We start from the raw sequence: 17,270 nt of genomic DNA, 5'->3' as shown, positions 1-17,270 counted from the left end.
CATCCAAACACTAAGAAATGGGAGCTTTAAGAGATCAAGGAGGCTTACGCGCTCGCTTGAAACATTTTACAATGCGCACCGTTTAAATGAAGCTTTATGAAAGTTGCAAAATTGGACTTGAATCAGGGCATGTAGGATTGATGAGCCAGACAAAAGCCACAGGAAGCAGGTGAAACTGACAGTGTAAACAGAGACTACTAACTCAACAGAACGTTACCAACTGGGTGAAACTTTTTTTTCAAAGCTGTGGTCAAAGTTGCTGTCACGTAAAGAATAGGCGGGGTTTATCTTCATGTGTGTGCGTGTGAAGTTCTGGTTTTGATATGAGCTTGTCTCGACTTGAAAAGCCTGAAGAGTTCCTAGAAGATGTGTATTTGAGTTATCTTCATTCATTTTTTTTTAACTTGATTTCATGCTTTAACAATGAATGATTAACGCAGACTCAAAAATGAATGGTGGCATCTCCCAGGTTATTCCCAATTTGGTTTTCTGACAACAACTAAGGTTAGAAGAGGTGTCAAGTTAAATCCTGTTTCCTTCTGATTTAGAAGAACCCAAAGAAATGAGAATAGGCACGATTAGTTTTACAAACAAATGTTTGAAAGAAAAAGGTGAGGGTAATGTTGTGTGGCTTAGTTTATGAACATGACAAAGGAGGCTGGCTTGCTTCACACCACACACTGGTTTGTCTCCACCCTCCATATTTTCAAGTACAAATGCACCACCGCATTTGCATCTCAACTTGTTCGACATCAAGGGAAGAAATCTGGACCTTTGGTAAGTTTACTTTGCTTTTACCTTCAACTTTTTACGGTCTTACTTTTGGACATCATTTTGGACATTTTCGGCATATCGAAGATCGTTTGTTTTAATCTTGATACCTTGGGAAAATCACTATTATTAGTCGTTGTATTTTTTTTATCTATATCTTAGTCAATAATGATAATAATAATAATAATGTTAATAATAATGATAATCATAGTTTGTAGGGGTGGATTACAGTTAGCTGATCTGAATTTTGTGTTTTCTCTGAGGTTTCCCCGAGAGGGCCATTATAACTGTGAATAAATAAATACATTTATTTATAAATAAATAAATAAATAAATAAATAAATAAATAAATACATTTATAAATAAATTTATAAATAAATAAATACATTTATTTATTTTTAAATAAATAAATACATGTATGATCGGTGCTCATCTTCTCATCATCATTGATATGATCAAACGATTGGATCATTTTCAACGCCGAAGCCAGTTCCTAATTGTTTGATGGGCTATATTTCTATTCACTGAAGACAAGTAATTGTACATAGATGTGAAAGCGAGAGCGTATGTCATCCAATACGTTTCCCCTGCTGTAGCTGGCTACCTTCCCAAAGCCATCGAGGCCATGGCTGCTGAATCAATCATGGGGTTCATGCAAGCCGCTGTCCGTGGTGCTGAAGCGGCTCCCCAAATCCCACCATAGGCCAACAATTCACGGAAAGACAAATTGTGCATCTGCAAACACGTTACAAAGCTGGGAAACAGAAAGGACTGAGAGCAGCATGACCACAGGGCCCTCGTCGTCTATTGTTAATTAGCTCGGAATGCTTTCCAACGTGGGGTCCGCCTCCTCCTTGTGGTTGGATTGGAAAGCACATCCAAAATTCCCTTCAATTGGGCCTCATCATCCCAATCAGAGAGTTGATTCAATATTTCAGCAGAAAGATGACATATGCCAACATAAAACTCAAATAAAAGCATATGATTTTGTTGGTACCTCTCTGACTTGAGTCACATATGATCCAATATATATTTTATTGTAAAGCCAGTTGATTGAATTGAGCTCTTCGATATAATAAATATCATCATCAACAACAAGAAGAATTGAAATGACATTTTGCGTTTCATTGTGGTGGGACATGCCAGTTACCTGCCTATAGAAGGAAGGGAGGAGGTGAGGTGCTGCCTGCTCGGAGGAGGTGACACCAGAAAAGAAAAGAAAAGAAAAGAAAAGAAAAGAAAAAAGAAAAGAAAAGAAAAGTTGCACACACCATGTCGGGACCACAGCAGGCGCGCAACAGGCTGCACTTTGACAAAACAGAGACTTTTCATTTAGCCATGCAGATGTCTTGACTTCAGGGCGCATCAGTAAAGCAAACTTTCCAATTCTTTCTCGTCGTCCACCTGCAGGACGCTCAAGATGTCACCGAGCCTGGAGGAGAGCGGCGGAGCGAACATAACCAGCTTCTTAGTGACTTTGATCACCCTCTTGCTGTCCTTCCAAGTGTGTCGCTGGTTCCAGCAGCAGAAGGAGCAGAAGCAGCAGGAGCAGAAGCAGCAGCGCTCGCTTGCACGCGTGCCGGGACCGTTCCCCTGGCCCATCATCGGCAACGCAGCGCAAATCGGCAAAGCGCCGCACCTGTATTTCATGCGCATGGCGCACAAATACGGCGACGTCTTCCAAATCAAACTGGGCTGTCGGAGCGTGGTGGTGCTCAACAGGGATTCCATTAAGCAAGCGTTGGTCAAACAAGGTTTGGAATTTGCGGGCAGACCCGATTTCACCTCCTTTCAATACATCTCTGGTGGCAACGGGCTCGCCTTCAGGACCACATCGGACAGTTGGAAGATGCAACGCAGGGTGGCTCATTCCACCGTGCGGATGTTCTCCACAGGGAACCAGATGACAAAGAAGACATTTGAGCGACACATCCTTTGTGAATTTAAAGAACTTGTGCAGCTCTTCGTGCGTAATACCGAGCAGCAGAAGTTTTTTGCGCCCATGGAAGGGATCGTGGTCTCCACCGCCAACATCATGAGCGCGGTGTGCTTCGGGAAGAGGTACTCGTACGACAACGAGGAGTTCCGAGAGTTGGTGAGCAAGAACAGCCAGTTCACGCAGACGGTCGGCGCGGGAAGCATCGTGGACGTGATGCCCTGGCTCCAGTATTTCCCCAATCCCATCAAAACTTTGTTTGACAACTTCAAGAGGCTCAACAGGGAGTTCAGTGCGTTTATTCTGGAAAAGGTGACAGCGCACAGGAAAAGTTTTCAACCGGGCTCCATCAGGGACATGACTGATGCTTTGATAGGGGCCATGGACAAAATCAGTGAGAAAAGTGGCCACCCATCGGACAAGGACTATGTGCCAGCTACTCTTGTAGATATATTTGGAGCAAGTCAAGACACCATGTCAACCATGCTGCACTGGATTTTTATCATCCTCGTCAAGTAAGGCAATTTCCTTTTCTGCACAATTGTAGGGATGGAAGAATTTCCAGCTGATTCGAAAATATACAAACACCAAATTTGAGGCAACTGAAAAATTCCGCTTGGGCACTTTTGAAAATTGTCTTGACTGAATTTTCAACAAAACAATAAGAGCTGACAGGAGTAATTGTTGATTTCAAGATCATTTCAAACATGTCAATTTCTCCACTCCAACCGAAAATGTCAATCATTATATTTCAAAGTTATTCAAACTTGAATGAGTCTTTTAGCTCTCAAAATGTTTTTAACAATAGACAGCGTTACCATAATTGACTTTTTCAATTCTCTTTTTTTTTCTAAGAAATAAAACCAAAAAAATCTCCACCGTGGGCTCTAAAATGCAATGCTGTGACATATCTTCATATTGTCCAAGAGTTCATCCGAAAAAGTTGGATGTTCTTGATTGGGCGGATAAGTGGGGACCGATGGCGCCGATACCGACGAAAAAACCAGGGACAGATAGCGTCGCAAATGTAATTGCCTCATTTCAGACAAAAGACGTAATCGGGGACAGCAACGACCTCTGCCCTCAAAAACACCCACAATTGTTCTCCGCTTAGTGGGAGGGAGGGATAGCAACTTCAATATTTTAAGATGATGTTGTGACGTCATGTTTGCCAATGAAGTCCAAGACCTCCCCCTTGACCTTCACTGATACGTGTTGAGAGTCAACTCATTCCAAATCAGACGTCTTTTAACTTTGTATTGTTTCTCCACGGTGGATTCAAAGGTTCCCGGAGGTCCAGGCGCGTCTCCAAGAAGAAGTGGACAAAGTGGTGGACCGCAGCCGTCTCCCCTCCATGGAGGACCAGGCTGCGCTGCCTTATGTCATGGCCTTCATCTACGAAGTGATGCGTTTCACCAGCTTCGTGCCGCTCACCATCCCTCACTACACCACGGCAGACACCTCCATCAATGGTTACACCATACCAAAGAACACAGTCATTTTTATAAACCAGTGGTCCTCCAATCACAATCCCGCCATCTGGTCCCAGCCTGAGAAATTTGACCCCCAACGTTTCCTGCACCCCAGCGGTGATGTGAACAAGGACTTGTGCAACTCGGTGCTCATCTTCTCTCTGGGGAAGCGGCGCTGCATCGGAGAGGAGCTGTCTAAGTTTCAGATCTTCCTCTTCACAGCTCTTCTGGCTCACCAGTGCCACTTGAGCACAGACCCGAGTAGGCCGCCCGACTTGGGCTATAGCTACGGTCTGACTCTCAAACCAAACTCTTTTGTCATAGCCATGTCTCTGCGGGATGACATGAAGCTGCTCCAAGAGGTGTCCATCCACGAGGACACCAAGGACTCTTAAAAAAAAAAGATCAAAAATAAGCAGGAAAATGAACTGAACGTATTTATGAGATGAAATGTGGTGATCAGGAATTGATGTATTATAGATGACACTGGACATGTATTCACAACCTTCTTCCAACTGGAGGTCATCCATCATTCAATGCAGTACCTCTCAATAGTCGGTCAGGGAAGGGAACATGTTCATTACGTTCCAATGTTATAGTCAAATGATCCTATTTATAGTCACTGAGAAGAGTTTTTTTTTTCTTCCTAGGGTTGGACATAAGCGAAAAATAATTACAATGCACTGATATAACGCAAACAGTGACGACTGGGAGCCTAACCAGGCAAATAAGCTCAATAAGACCTGCTAGACAACAAGGCTGATGTAACACCAAATGTTGAAGATAATCAATTGTGAAAACGACTGTACATGTACTGGACACAACTTGTATGGATGCACCTTCTAATAGACACATATTAATTAGCTCACAACAGTATTTTTATTTCACTAAAGGAACAGAATCGATCACTCATTCAATCAGAAATCTCAAACTGTTTTTAGAGTTCCATGTCGCAGCCAAGTGGGCCAATAAAAAGATTTGCTTAACAACTGCAAAAATCTCATCCGGTCGTGATTTATATTTGAAAGTGTGGGCCACAAATCACTGGACCTAGATTTTCACTCAGCCAGGTCAGGTAGGGACAAAATGGAAGTGTTTTGGGGATGCTTTTTTTTTTTTTTCATCCACAGCTGTTATCTTTCTCTACCAGGACATCCTGTACTTGATCAGCTCAAGACCTGCAGAGTGCATAACAAAGTGTGATAAAAGTACAGTAGATGATTACTGATAAAGTTGACGACATGTTTCTTTTATCACTGGCACGTTCAAGATGAAGACCCGCTTGGCGCAGATTGCAAACACCCAAAGTTAAACGTGCAGAGTTGCCAACTGAGAAATTCATCTCAAGATAAAGACTGCAAGGGAGGAACGTTTGTAGAATTCCACTCTTAATATGCAAAGTACCTCATACAGATAGCGTTCCAAATTATTTAGAAAGGTTAGAATTGATTTTTCATTTTGACCATCATGGAACCTGAAACTGCAGGGTCACACGATTGGGGGAAAAAAAAAAAAAGGCAATAAATTGAAGATCATCCAGGTGTATTTTAAAAAGTAAACATCCCCTTTCTGTATGGGCATTATTTTCTTTTCAAAACAAGTCTATGATTTACTATTGCGGATGTTTACCTTTCCGCAGTTGACGAGCACTTGCGCCAGTCGCATCCACATTGAAATTGTGCCAGTAAATCAGCTGAGACACGAAGAAAACAAACAGGGAATTCCACAAATGTTTTGAAGGGCGGAGAACAGTAGAAACTTAAGTGCGGGGCTATGTCGCGTGAGAGGCTATTCAAAACACAAAGCTAACATGAAAGTAGAGGTGATTTCAAATCATTAAAAGATTCATTCAATTCAACTTGAGAAGAAAATGTGACACACTGTTATGCAACCAAAAGTTCATTCCTTAAGACCCGCATGTACCAAAATCAAGATTAGAGGCCAGCAATGGCACCCGCAGACGACCTGTACTCAGTTCTCCTGAGAATGCATTTCGTCAAATTCTGCAGCCTTCTTCAGCCATACGTGCGGAAGGAAGAGGAAAACATTTTGAGAACAATTCATCTGGAAGGAAAATGCATGAACAAAAATGCTGAAACATAAGATGGGGGGGGGATGTCAATATTTCTTCTGGCATGAATAATAAAAATCATTACAGATTTTAACAAAGTCCAACAGAGGCACACAAAGAGATTGAAATACTCTCATCGGTTTCCCAGATTTAATGACAGATTCTAGTACCATCCATGATTCAGTTCACGCAAGTCTCAACAAATAACAGAATTGCTTCAGCGTTGAATAGAACAAAATCACATACATGCATCATCACCTTGCCAGTACAAGTACTTGTGTAAAGCCACACATGATTTATTTTTTTTCCTTTACAAAAGCACTTTTGAAATGATTTTAAACACATAAAGCAAAGATGAAGAATGAAATAAATACATGTCTGACCTGCATCAGGTCACAGTTGTCTAAGCTATAAGGAATGGTTAAAAGAACGATAAAATCCTAATTTATTATTCACTCCAAATGACATTCAATTTTTCTAAGTCACACATCCGAGCTTTCTGCTCCAAAAGACCACATATGACCAAACCTGCTGCAAATGGCTCTATTTTATCATATAAACACATTTCCCACCACAAATTGTGAATTACTGTTTGGATAAAAAAAATATATAATTATATACAGATAACGCAAACATAGGTGCCTTTTGTACATTATGTGGGGAAAAAAAAATTGGTGCCAGCGTGTACTGATTAGCCCCAAGGACAACAAACGTAGCCCATGTGTCTGTTCTAAAAAAGAGCTCACAAGTGATGGGACTTTTGGATTTACGAATAAAAAATTAAAAAGTTAACATCAATTTATTCAAATGAAACAAGAATTATTTTATTTTTTTTGGGTACCAAATAGTCTATATTTTGTTTAAAAATAAAATAGCGTGTGTCGTGCTTTCATGTAGGGACACAATATGACGGAGCAACACGTACATAAAAATAAATGATTAAAAGTACTCACAATTTGGAAGAATGCAGTTTGTTTCTCCCTTCCAATGTGTTTTTCTATTTGTACTTCCTCTGTGCTTTTGTCGTATTTGAGGTTGAGGACTTTCTCTTGTGCTGCTTGAGGATGTGGATATTTTGCAAAAGTAAAAAGTACTGCGACATGTAGTGAGTCAATAATGTCAATCAAAAGGTTGATAAAACAACAGCGTGACCATTGCGTATTGGAGCTAACAAATTATATCAGGAAAATAGAGCCAACTATCAGCAAGAACAGGAAATGTCATCCTCTGAGCAGTACCCACAACTCCAACAAAAAAATGGACTTTCCCATTCCAACTTTGTATTTGTGACAAAGTCAGAAGGTAGCGATGAGAATGGACCGGGACCCGGCCACACCGACCATAGCGTCAAGTCAACATTGTCTCGAATTTGCTCCCAGTGACGATGGAACTCAACAAGTTGCCTCTCACTGAGAGAACACACAAGTTGCCTAGAAGGAGCAGAAGCTACAGGTCCGATTCATCTTTCGGGTCTAACAGTCCAAGGTCCGGGCGGAGAAGGTCAAGCTCTTTCTGTGCATCTTCGTCCTATTAACGGACCGTTTCTATGAGTGCATTGCAATATTTGAACATCAATTGCTTTCAATGACATTGCCTTTTTTTCCTCTACATTCTTTGGAATATTTGGTCAGGTGCTTTTCGTTTTCAGAACCGGACCAGGTCATGGAAAAAGTTGGTATAGTGCCAGCTTTTGAAAAAATCTCCATATAGAGGTCAAGGGTCAACAAATGATTCTTATTTAATATGATGGTTCCTACCTCTTTTGACAGCGACTGCATTGACGCAGCAGCCTCACACATCTCCCTTGCCTTCTTCCTGTACCCAATGTCTCTGTAGCACTAACAAAAAAGAACAAAAGACATTTACAAAGCCCTCAATATCAATATAAGATATAAAAAAAAAAAAAAAATGGCTACACAAACAGGTACATAATGCTCATGAGAGTGGCTGTAGTTTGCAGGCAGTGCACTTTTAAACATTCCAACATGTTCCAAAGGAGATAACAGACCTTTGCAAGAAATACATAGTTGAGTTTGGAATATCTTGGATGGATATCTTCAACCTACAACAGAGAAAATGAGTTCGTTTGTGGAGCTCTTTGCACGCTAAACACAAAAGCGTTTTTGGCAGCTTTGCCTTCCATGTTGTGGGCTACATGTTCAAACAGGGAGCCACAACTTGATGAGCAAAGAAAGATACACAAGACGCAATAAAGAGACACGCACAGGTATATACGCCAGAAGCAAAATTCTCCACTATATAAACAATCCAAAGGTGAGAACACACACTAAGCCTCTCTAAACACCAAGGAAGGGTTTGGCATCTGAGAATTTGGCAAAGGAGAGATTTGGGAGGAACTTGAGATTGAGCGTTTGGCAAATGGGACGCAAGAACACGTCTTCGTTTTAACATTAAAGCTGTTTTCTTCGTTATGTGTATGAGACATTAGTATGAAAAAAAAATAATAAAAAGGACCTTCAGAAAGTTCTTCAGTGCGTCTTCAACAGTGGCGCTGGGAGGTTCTCCAAATAATGCAGTGGCAACTTTCCTCTCAAGCCAAGATAACTGGGCTACCTGCAAAAGGGACACCAGATTGGAGACAAACTCAGCCAATTTCTTGACTAAACTCATGAACGACTATTTATTTCCCCCCCCCCCCATTCGATTTTTTTTCATCAGACTACGATAACGGCGAGAAGTACATAGTCTGCTTCACACCATTCATCCGAGAGCCGTCTAATTGCAGGTGTCATATTGCTATGGCGTCATCGCGGAAGCTTTCAAACAGGGGCACATTGTGGGACACGTTAACGTGACAGAGAGCCTCCAAAACTCAGACTGCTCCTGACTCCTAGCGTGATTAGTCAAATGTGAGTGTTGTTGACTTCGATGACAGTGATCTCCCTAATAACCCATTTCCTTCCTGACGGCAAGTCTGACATATTGACTAGAAAAACAAGGCATTAAAAAAAAAGGAAAGAAAATGTCCTTTCAAGCCAAGATTGCCCCAAATAAACTGCAATTAGCCGAATGACTGCTTGACTAGACGCTGTGAAAACAATCGCTAGTTGCGACAACATAAACCTAATGTTGAACAAAAGTTGCATGAAAAATGTTTCCAGCTCGCAATCTGATTTCAAGCTAACAATGGGCTGCGATGTCCTGTCGGCCTCTCCTGAACATCCTCGCGGGGGGGAAAAACAAACAGCAAAGAAAACCCAAACAGTGCCAGTGATTAAGACGGGGGGGGGGGGGGGGGGGAACGTTTGCATAGGGAGACGACGGAAGGTCGGGTCGTCTTTCAAGGCGGAAGCGCCCGTGGATGTGGGGAGAGATGCCAGAGATAGCCGGAGTGTCACATACAGCATAGCACCAGCGGCCCAGCAGGTAGTAGGACAGGGGGTCTTCAGGCTTCAGCTCGATGGCTTTATCCAGATGATCCTGAGGCACACAGATGAAAATGCATGAACGTTTCACTGTCATGTAGCAACGACGCTAACGACTTACCTTAAAAATGTAGCCATTCTTGATCTTGTTCTGGACGGTGTCATATTCCGCCATAATTCCACACATAATGGCATACCTGAAAGGTCAATTCAATTACATTTCTTCATTTCTCATCAACATCACACAGGAATTTGTCGATGGAAATTGGAAGCTGCCGCTAAATGAGTCTCGGATTGGGGGTTATTTAGGTTTTAGCGTTGGGCTACTGTTTGAGGTCAAGCTACAGAGATTTCCGTCTTTGAATGAAAATTTGGAGATCATTTCAAAAGTAAAGCCAGCAGGTTGGAGGACAACCTTGTTCAAATGTACAGAAACAAGAAGAGGGAGGGACAAAATGGAAAAGACAACCAGCGCCAAGACTCCATGGGCCAAGAGAATGTGCAGATTAACTGTCTCCAAACATTGGTACACAAATTAAAACACAGTGTTGCCAAGGCTCCTGAGGGCAGAATCCAATCTTGCTACGGTGAAACTCGGGAGGTGGCAAAAGCTCATGCTTGAAATAAAACCCTTGCAGAGGTCAAAGCCACCTTCTCCGTGTCCTCCTGTGGCTTCCCTGCTAATCCGCACGCCTTTGTACTATAACAGAGGCCCCCAAGGTGGGATCCACATGGTCTGAATTTACACACTTCCAAAGGTGGCTTATGAGCACTAATGCATCCCTCACCTGTCAGTCTACTGAGAAGTGGACGTGTGTCAATTGTTATTTTGAAATGAAGGCGCTTGTTGGTCTCTGAGACAAAATGTTTCCAAGCAGCTTCACCCATCTGGACGTCAATGGGTTCCCATGACGTAATGACAATTTGTATTATTGGACACTAATTTCTCAACACATGTCGTTCAAATAAAGCACAATACAAAATAAAGGCACTGGAGTGTATGAGTAATTATTTTGAGAATGGAACAGTTTAGCTACAGATATTTATAGATCACAGATAGTAATTGAAGGCACAAAAGAGTGTCAAAAAAAAAATAATAGATGTGTAGAACTGGTTTGACTAAACCGGGTTTAACCCAACTGGATTTACTGAATGATGTTTTGATTGAAAGTCAACTTTTGGACAGCATCCAGGTAAAGAAGGCTTGTTTTGTTATTTTGGATCATTGAGATTGTGATTTTGGATGTAATTACACTAAATAACGTGTTCAGATGTTTGAAATGTTGGATGCAAAAAAAAAAAAAAAAGTCAAGGGAAAGGTTCCTAAAAGTTCCAAAAGTCCACCTTTCAGCGGAGCAAAAAAAAAAATGCTCCTTAGTAGTGACAGTGACAAAGCAGAAAGTCAAATGTGCCAAATTGTGACACGCTGGGCGTCACATAGGAAAACAGGTGACGAGTTTTCTCACGGCATCATTAGACTTTATAAACAGTTACCTCAGACATAAACTTCGCTTGGTAGCGTTCCCAGTCCCTGCCTTGGACCTTATACATTGGTAACAACTGATCTGAGGCGCTGTTTAAGGATCTTGTAAATTCCATTAAGTGGATGTAGGATTAAAAAATGAAGCTTTGGAAAAGCTTTCTTATCATTAACTAAACAAACACGCCGTTACACGGCTTAAGTGTTGTAGCGCATGACTGACCTAATACTCTTTATAGCTTAACAAAAATGACTGGTGCTTTCAGTTAGAAACGAAATATTACGCTCAACAAAACCATATTAGTAGAAATGTACTACAAAAAAAAAAAAAAACACCAAAGAGTTTTCACACTAAAGGTCATACCAGATTTCAGTAAATGTAAACAGTGTGAACGTGAATGATTTCAAGTCAAGTTGAATGCTTCTTTTAACTCAAGCGCCGACAGTGGATCTCGTCCATTACAGCTGAAGATTCCGTGTAAGATCACGAGTCAAGTTTTGACATGAGCATCATTTCAGATGAGGAATGTACCAATGAGGCTTGCACAAATACCAACAAGATTTTGAATGCCATTTTGCCACGGCAAGGGGATTTCACAAGCAATCAAAGAAAAGAAAAAAGAAAAAAAAACAAGCGCTCCTTTTTAGTCAATGTGTCTTTGCAAGTTCATCGTGAGAAACGCACATCGAGTGAGCTAAATCTGAGAATATCAAATGGTTCAAATAATCCCACACGAACGAGAGTCAGTTGTGTGATTGGCTGAAATCAAGAAATAACATACCACTGGTGGCTTTCAGCACATGTGGGGTTCAGGGCCACTGCATCTTCACCGACCTTCTTTCCTAAAAAAACAAAAATAATCATCATTTTCTGGTGAGGGTTGTGGTCCATCTAATAAAAGATTACCAGTTTCTGCATGATTCTTCTTTTCTTCAAGCGTGGCGCTGATGTCATGAACGTCGCTATAGGCTCTGATCAGACGCCAGAGAAATTCGGAGCTCTGCCCAAACTAGATATATACCAAGATGAAGTGAGCCAAAAGATCCCAAAGTGGTCATTTCTAGCCCGTTGAGCAAACCTCGTCTCGTTGACTTGATAGGATGTGCAGACTTTCTCTTTTGTCAGCCTCTGTGCCCCGATGCAAAGAGTCGATCCTCTCGAGTAAGCTAGTTAAACGGTTTGTTGTCTCCTCCCTTTCATCCCATTGTTCATCATCACTTTGTTCCTCTTCATCTGAATCAGTCAGTGCGGTTATGTACCTGCGACAATAGAAGTCATTTTTGTCAGAGAAGCAAAAATGAATGATGGCGGCCAGAATGTGGAAATTATTTTTCGATCATTGCTGAGAAGTCAAAACTGAAAATGAATTGTGGAGCTTGATCACCTAGTCGCGGTGGGGCAATATGATTTCTTGACAGCAATCATACATTTTTTTTATTATTATTATTCTTTTACTTTCACCTCCAGTGAGAACATCCCCCCGCTTCAAACTGAAACCTAGAAAGTAGTAGTCAAGTGCAATTCCTTCCTAATTGTAGACATGAAAAGACAGACACAAAGTGGAAAAATGAAAACAGAGAGGAGCCATCAAGGTCCAAGTGCGTCACTGGTGGTTAAGGGAAGGCTTCTGGAGTAGCGTGTCAGAGCGGGCGGCAGACACAAACATCAATGGAGCCAACAGGTGCCTTGCAGCCCAGGCTCCATCCCGACCGACTCCACCTTCCACCCTTCGTGCTTCCATTACAGACGTGCACCATCATTAATCAGGTCAACCACATCCTTGAAGTTACACTCATTTGCCGACAACTATTGAACTATTACCTGCTGTTACATCGCCAACAAATTTATTGACTAACTGTATGAAAATATAGAAATAAAGCTGCAAATCTCAGAAAAATCCAACTTTGTATACTTGCAAAGAAGCTAATTGTACCATTCATCTACTTTAGCCGTTACTAGGCAATTATATTCTTGTTTGTTGTTGTTGCATAAGAAGTCGAGATGTCTGATACCACTTTTTTTTTTCAAACCGATACCAAGTGTACGACTCTTGACAAACACGCGTGCAAAAACTGCATGGCCACGTGCTCATTCGAAGAACTACAGGGACCCCGAGCGAGCGAGCGAGCGACGTGACGAGCCGTCAATGGAGTTTAGCAAATCTCCTTGGTTACTCTGTACAAACGTGAGTTACCATGTCGACTTCGGTGGGCCTTTTGAGCATGCAGCCTGGCTAATTCAGCATGTCGCCACCACTGACAGTGCCAATGAGAACCTTTCATCAGAAACAATTGTTGACAGATTTCACAGGAGCTACTTTCCAACAGATCAGCTGCTCAACTCTAATCATTGGGTTCTCAAGAAATTAATGAGTAAAAAAAATATATAAACATCATTTTTTTTCATGGACGTAAGATGATGTCATCAATATACTGATATTTCACTAGCGCGTGTTAATTTTTTTTTAAAAAAGTTGCAAAAATGAACCCATTCTGAGATGTGGCTGTAAGCCAGAAGACTTTTTACTTAAAGCAATCAATTATTTCGGGGTATAAAAATATCCACACCACAGAGCAAACATTCCCATGACAGAAGCTACACAAAATAAACAAGCAATTCCATTTGTTTGATTTAAAACTTAAGTGTGCTGAGCAGACTTGCCCGACGTTAGACAATACTTTTTTGCTTAAATCAACAGTTCTCTAATGTCATGAATGCATTTAAAAAAAATGAAAAAACAAGGCCGTAATGTCCTTAAGCTACAGTCGCATGACGTAAATGAATGCAGCGGATACTGTTCTAAATTACAAGTTTCTACAAGACACATTTCAATCAAGCCTCCGGCAGCTTGGCACACTGACAGGTTGATGTTGATGTGTGCCTGTTTTTTTTTTTTTTTTTTAAATAACATCCAGAGAGGTGGATTGCACTCAATAAACTGCATTTAATAAAAGCAGGTATGGGATTTTGTTCTGTTCAAAAAAATACATCATAAATAAGTGTCGTCTATAATAAGTCATCAGCTTGATTGGAACGCCACGGGTTCATGTGGATATTTGATTTCTGTTTGCGTTGTCGTAATACAAATGTTCTGCAAGATGAAAGGCAAACGATCGTGCGAAGCCAATAACGGCTGGGGAGTAGCTCCTGTGATTTAAGATTTAGTGACACCTACAGGCATGTTTTCATCTCTCTTGGCAAGGCTTGCGTAATAGTTCCTCAACGCAGGTCAATTCAGGTTAAGCAGTCAAAAGAAAAAAAAAATAAACATTTGCCGGACAGCAAAAAGACGTCAAACCTTGACTCACGCGATGAGGTATAATTTCATAAGAATATATTCAAATGGGCGTATGTCCCAAATAAAAAAAAGAAAGAAAAATAAACATCCATTCATGTGACACAAGGTTGCCTTGAGTTCAAGGCATTTGTAAAAGATAAGTGAGTGGACCTTCATTAGCCTTGCTGTTTACGCAAGAATCTAAAACAAATAAGTAGACTGAAACCACACGAGCGAGAAGTGGGGCAAGCGAGATTTCTTCAACAACAAACCTGCTGGACCACATCTAGCAAAACTAATGTGATTCTTCCTGACGCAAGTTAACAGCTGGTTGTTGTCAGCCAGACTGCGTAAACATGAGAGGAAATTTACACTTTACCTTGTTATTAGCCAATGACACTGGAGTTGGCTTTGCCTAACAGGTTGGCCAAATCAATGGAGTGTGCAGGAATGTGTGTCAGGACTAAAACTACTTTCCTCCACGGTAGAAATGTTGCCATCATAAATGAGTTTTAATACTAAATACTAACTGTGGATATGATGTGTTAGTTTTTTTTTTTTTTTTTCATTGAAGATATGGCAGTGGTCACTAAACGCTCTTGGTAATATGTAACTCATTAGTGTTTAAAAATAAGGGGTGGCGGGGTCAAAAGTACAGTTGAAAACAACTAAAACAATGTTACCACGTTGAATAACTGTGTTCACTTCAATAAATTGCATGCACTGTTGCATGTGATCCACTAATATTGCAATTCTTTTCTAAATTGTGCAAAAGGTGTAAAAGTGGTGAAGATTGCAGTATTTAAACGAGTACTCTAGAATCTTACACACAATCCTGGTTGGTTATCACATCACAGCTTTCTGCAATCTGTAATGCCGTCGACACCACCATCAAGAACTTTTTATCTTTCGTATGTTTTCCTGAGATGTTCATACTCACCCTCCCTCACTTTCCGCTTCTTCAGAACTTCGTCCACCTGCTACGGCCCCGGAGATGCTGCCTCCAGCCCTTTTCCTCCGCGTCGGCGTGGTCCTGTGAAGAGGAGCAGCTCGATGCGCATCTGACCTATGAGCTGCACTCAGCTCTTCGCCAACTTGACCGTGCCGCGTCGGTAAGGCATTCTTCAATGCCTTCATTTCGTCTTTCAGCTCTGACACACATTGTAGTAGGGCCTCGAGGCGGTCCAGTACCTCAATCTGGTCCCCGGGTAGACCGGGACTATTCATTAACGTCATGCCAGGTACAAGTTCATTATTAGTGTGTAGGTAGCGCGCTGGCAATGAGGCCCTTCGTCTCATTTTATAGCCCTGGTAACATGCCACAGCCAAGCCGATGCCAGCGACCCCAGCCAAAGCTCCCAGAATCAGGACTTTGCTGTCTGTTTGGGCCATCCTGAAAGCCTGCACAGAAAAAAAATATTCAGGTTAATCATTTTGGGTGTGGGATTTTATTGGCAAGTATGATTGATACATTGGATATACTAACATGAGTGTTATGGTTGTAACAGTAAAACATCACCAGTGCATTAAACCTAAAGCTGTCAATAAATATTAAACAAGGTCACAGGTGTATGTTTTACGCTTACAGCATTATTTTAATCAGTCAGACTGAAGAAAAGGAGCATGTTACCATGCAGACAGCAGCTCGACCAAGCCTGAACAATCCACAATATCTTTGCTTTGCAAAGGTGCAACAACAACAAAAATACACTCACTGCGTTATTTGCTGCAATTGCAATCACGTCGTGTTGCTGTTAGCTTCGTACAGTTCAGTTGTATAATAACACCGTAACACTCTTTTGAACACGCAGCATAATGACATTGGATATTTCAACGCATATCACATTTCTGTCAAATACAAAACAAATGTCTACATTATTGTTGACGTGGTTGCCGAAGCTTGTTTGGAAGCGGTCTGTCAAGCTACCCTTGTGCGTCAAAGAAAAGAGTCCGTGCGGCTTCAAGTGAAATAATGAAAGGTTCCGCTTTGCCCAAACAGTGCGGTTATTAATCATTATAATTTTATTCATTCTCCGGCAACAGAGGATTGTTAATTTATGATTAAAATATAATGTACATTTTGTTTTATTAAGATCGAAATAACTTGTCCGATGTTCACAGAAGTTTTGATAATTCAATTATTATTATTAATATCAACAACACAGATTGCAGATAAAATCATCATTATTCACTTAAATGAAGAAGAAAGTTCTTACCATTTTATTTTTCTGCCTGCATGTCAAACTAAAATTTTATGAACAAATTTGAAGCATTAACATTATGGATCTGGTGTTCATAATCATTATTTTGCAATATTAAATATAGACTAAATATAAACACTTACTGTAACTCTGTACCTCACATCTTCTCTTCAGTGGACACTGACTATATAGCTCATTATCAAATCAACCTTGAAAATGTTTGCAGTCCTCACTGAGGTTTATTCAAGAGTAATAGTTGCACACAGCAGAGGATGTTTTTTCTGTCTCAAAGCTTTTATATAAAAGGAAAGCAAACCAGATATGTAACTTTATTAAGTAATGGGTTATACTGGTGTACTGTATTTTTTACATGCCCAAAGCACTTCATCGTCAAGTGAATAAATGATTGACAGATGGTAATGTAGCGTGATGTTCTTTTATGTCATGATGTACGCTACGTGCCATTTTCCACCTAGCACCATCATCACGGTATTGTTCCTTTACCCACAACCTGCATTCTGCCAGCAGGAAACAAAAACCTTCCTGAAATCCAGAGGAATGGCTGTGTGGTGATAATACAGACTAGGTTAGATGTTCTGGGTATGTCCTCCAGCCATAGAGATTGTGATAAGCCGACTGTATACAATACAGATGTGGCCTTGTTCCCATGTGGTCA

General features: G+C 41.0%; 2 protein-coding genes across 2 annotated transcripts; one reads left to right on the top strand and one right to left on the bottom strand.

Moving 5' to 3' along the window:
- Positions 1 to 1,809: 1,809 nt before the first annotated feature.
- Positions 1,810 to 5,574, top strand: cyp1b1 (cytochrome P450, family 1, subfamily B, polypeptide 1). Its single transcript, XM_085922638.1, has 2 exons — positions 1,810 to 3,221; positions 3,991 to 5,574. The coding sequence occupies exons 1-2, from the start codon at positions 2,191 to 2,193 to the stop codon at positions 4,571 to 4,573; spliced, it is 1,614 nt and encodes a 537-aa protein (XP_085778764.1). The 5' UTR covers positions 1,810 to 2,190; the 3' UTR covers positions 4,574 to 5,574.
- Positions 5,575 to 6,385: 811 nt separating this feature from the next.
- On the bottom strand, positions 6,386 to 16,342 carry rmdn2 (regulator of microtubule dynamics 2). The gene is made up of 11 exons (XM_085922734.1): positions 16,109 to 16,342; positions 15,334 to 15,794; positions 12,195 to 12,375; positions 12,023 to 12,125; positions 11,898 to 11,958; positions 9,757 to 9,832; positions 9,613 to 9,690; positions 8,725 to 8,823; positions 8,258 to 8,311; positions 8,007 to 8,087; positions 6,386 to 7,776 (listed from the first exon to the last, which is right to left on the bottom strand). Exons 2-11 carry the CDS (start codon positions 15,783 to 15,785, stop codon positions 7,696 to 7,698), a joined length of 1,266 nt encoding a protein of 421 aa, XP_085778860.1. The 5' UTR covers positions 15,786 to 15,794; positions 16,109 to 16,342; the 3' UTR covers positions 6,386 to 7,695.
- Between the last annotated feature and the right edge of the window lie 928 nt (positions 16,343 to 17,270).

This window comes from Syngnathus leptorhynchus, chromosome 10 (assembly GCF_054491065.1).
Source record: "Syngnathus leptorhynchus isolate UIUO chromosome 10, UIUO_Slep, whole genome shotgun sequence".
In the NCBI taxonomy this organism is placed as follows: domain Eukaryota; kingdom Metazoa; phylum Chordata; class Actinopteri; order Syngnathiformes; family Syngnathidae; genus Syngnathus; species Syngnathus leptorhynchus.
This window is presented reverse-complemented; position numbering and strand designations above follow the sequence as displayed.

Excerpts from the sequence above, each read along its gene's own strand:
- cyp1b1 (XM_085922638.1), top strand. The coding sequence starts at position 2,191 with ATGTCACCGAGCCTGGAGGAGAGCGGCGGAGCGAACATAACCAGCTTC. Across the intron at positions 3,222-3,990 it reads ATTTTTATCATCCTCGTCAA|GTTCCCGGAGGTCCAGGCGC; the intron begins GTAAGGCAATTT and ends GTGGATTCAAAG.
- rmdn2 (XM_085922734.1), bottom strand. The coding sequence starts at position 15,785 with ATGGCCCAAACAGACAGCAAAGTCCTGATTCTGGGAGCTTTGGCTGGG. Across the intron at positions 11,959-12,022 it reads GAAGAATCATGCAGAAACTG|GAAAGAAGGTCGGTGAAGAT; the intron begins GTAATCTTTTAT and ends TTGTTTTTTTAG. Across the intron at positions 8,824-9,612 it reads TGGGCCGCTGGTGCTATGCT|GTAGCCCAGTTATCTTGGCT; the intron begins GTATGTGACACT and ends TCCCTTTTGCAG.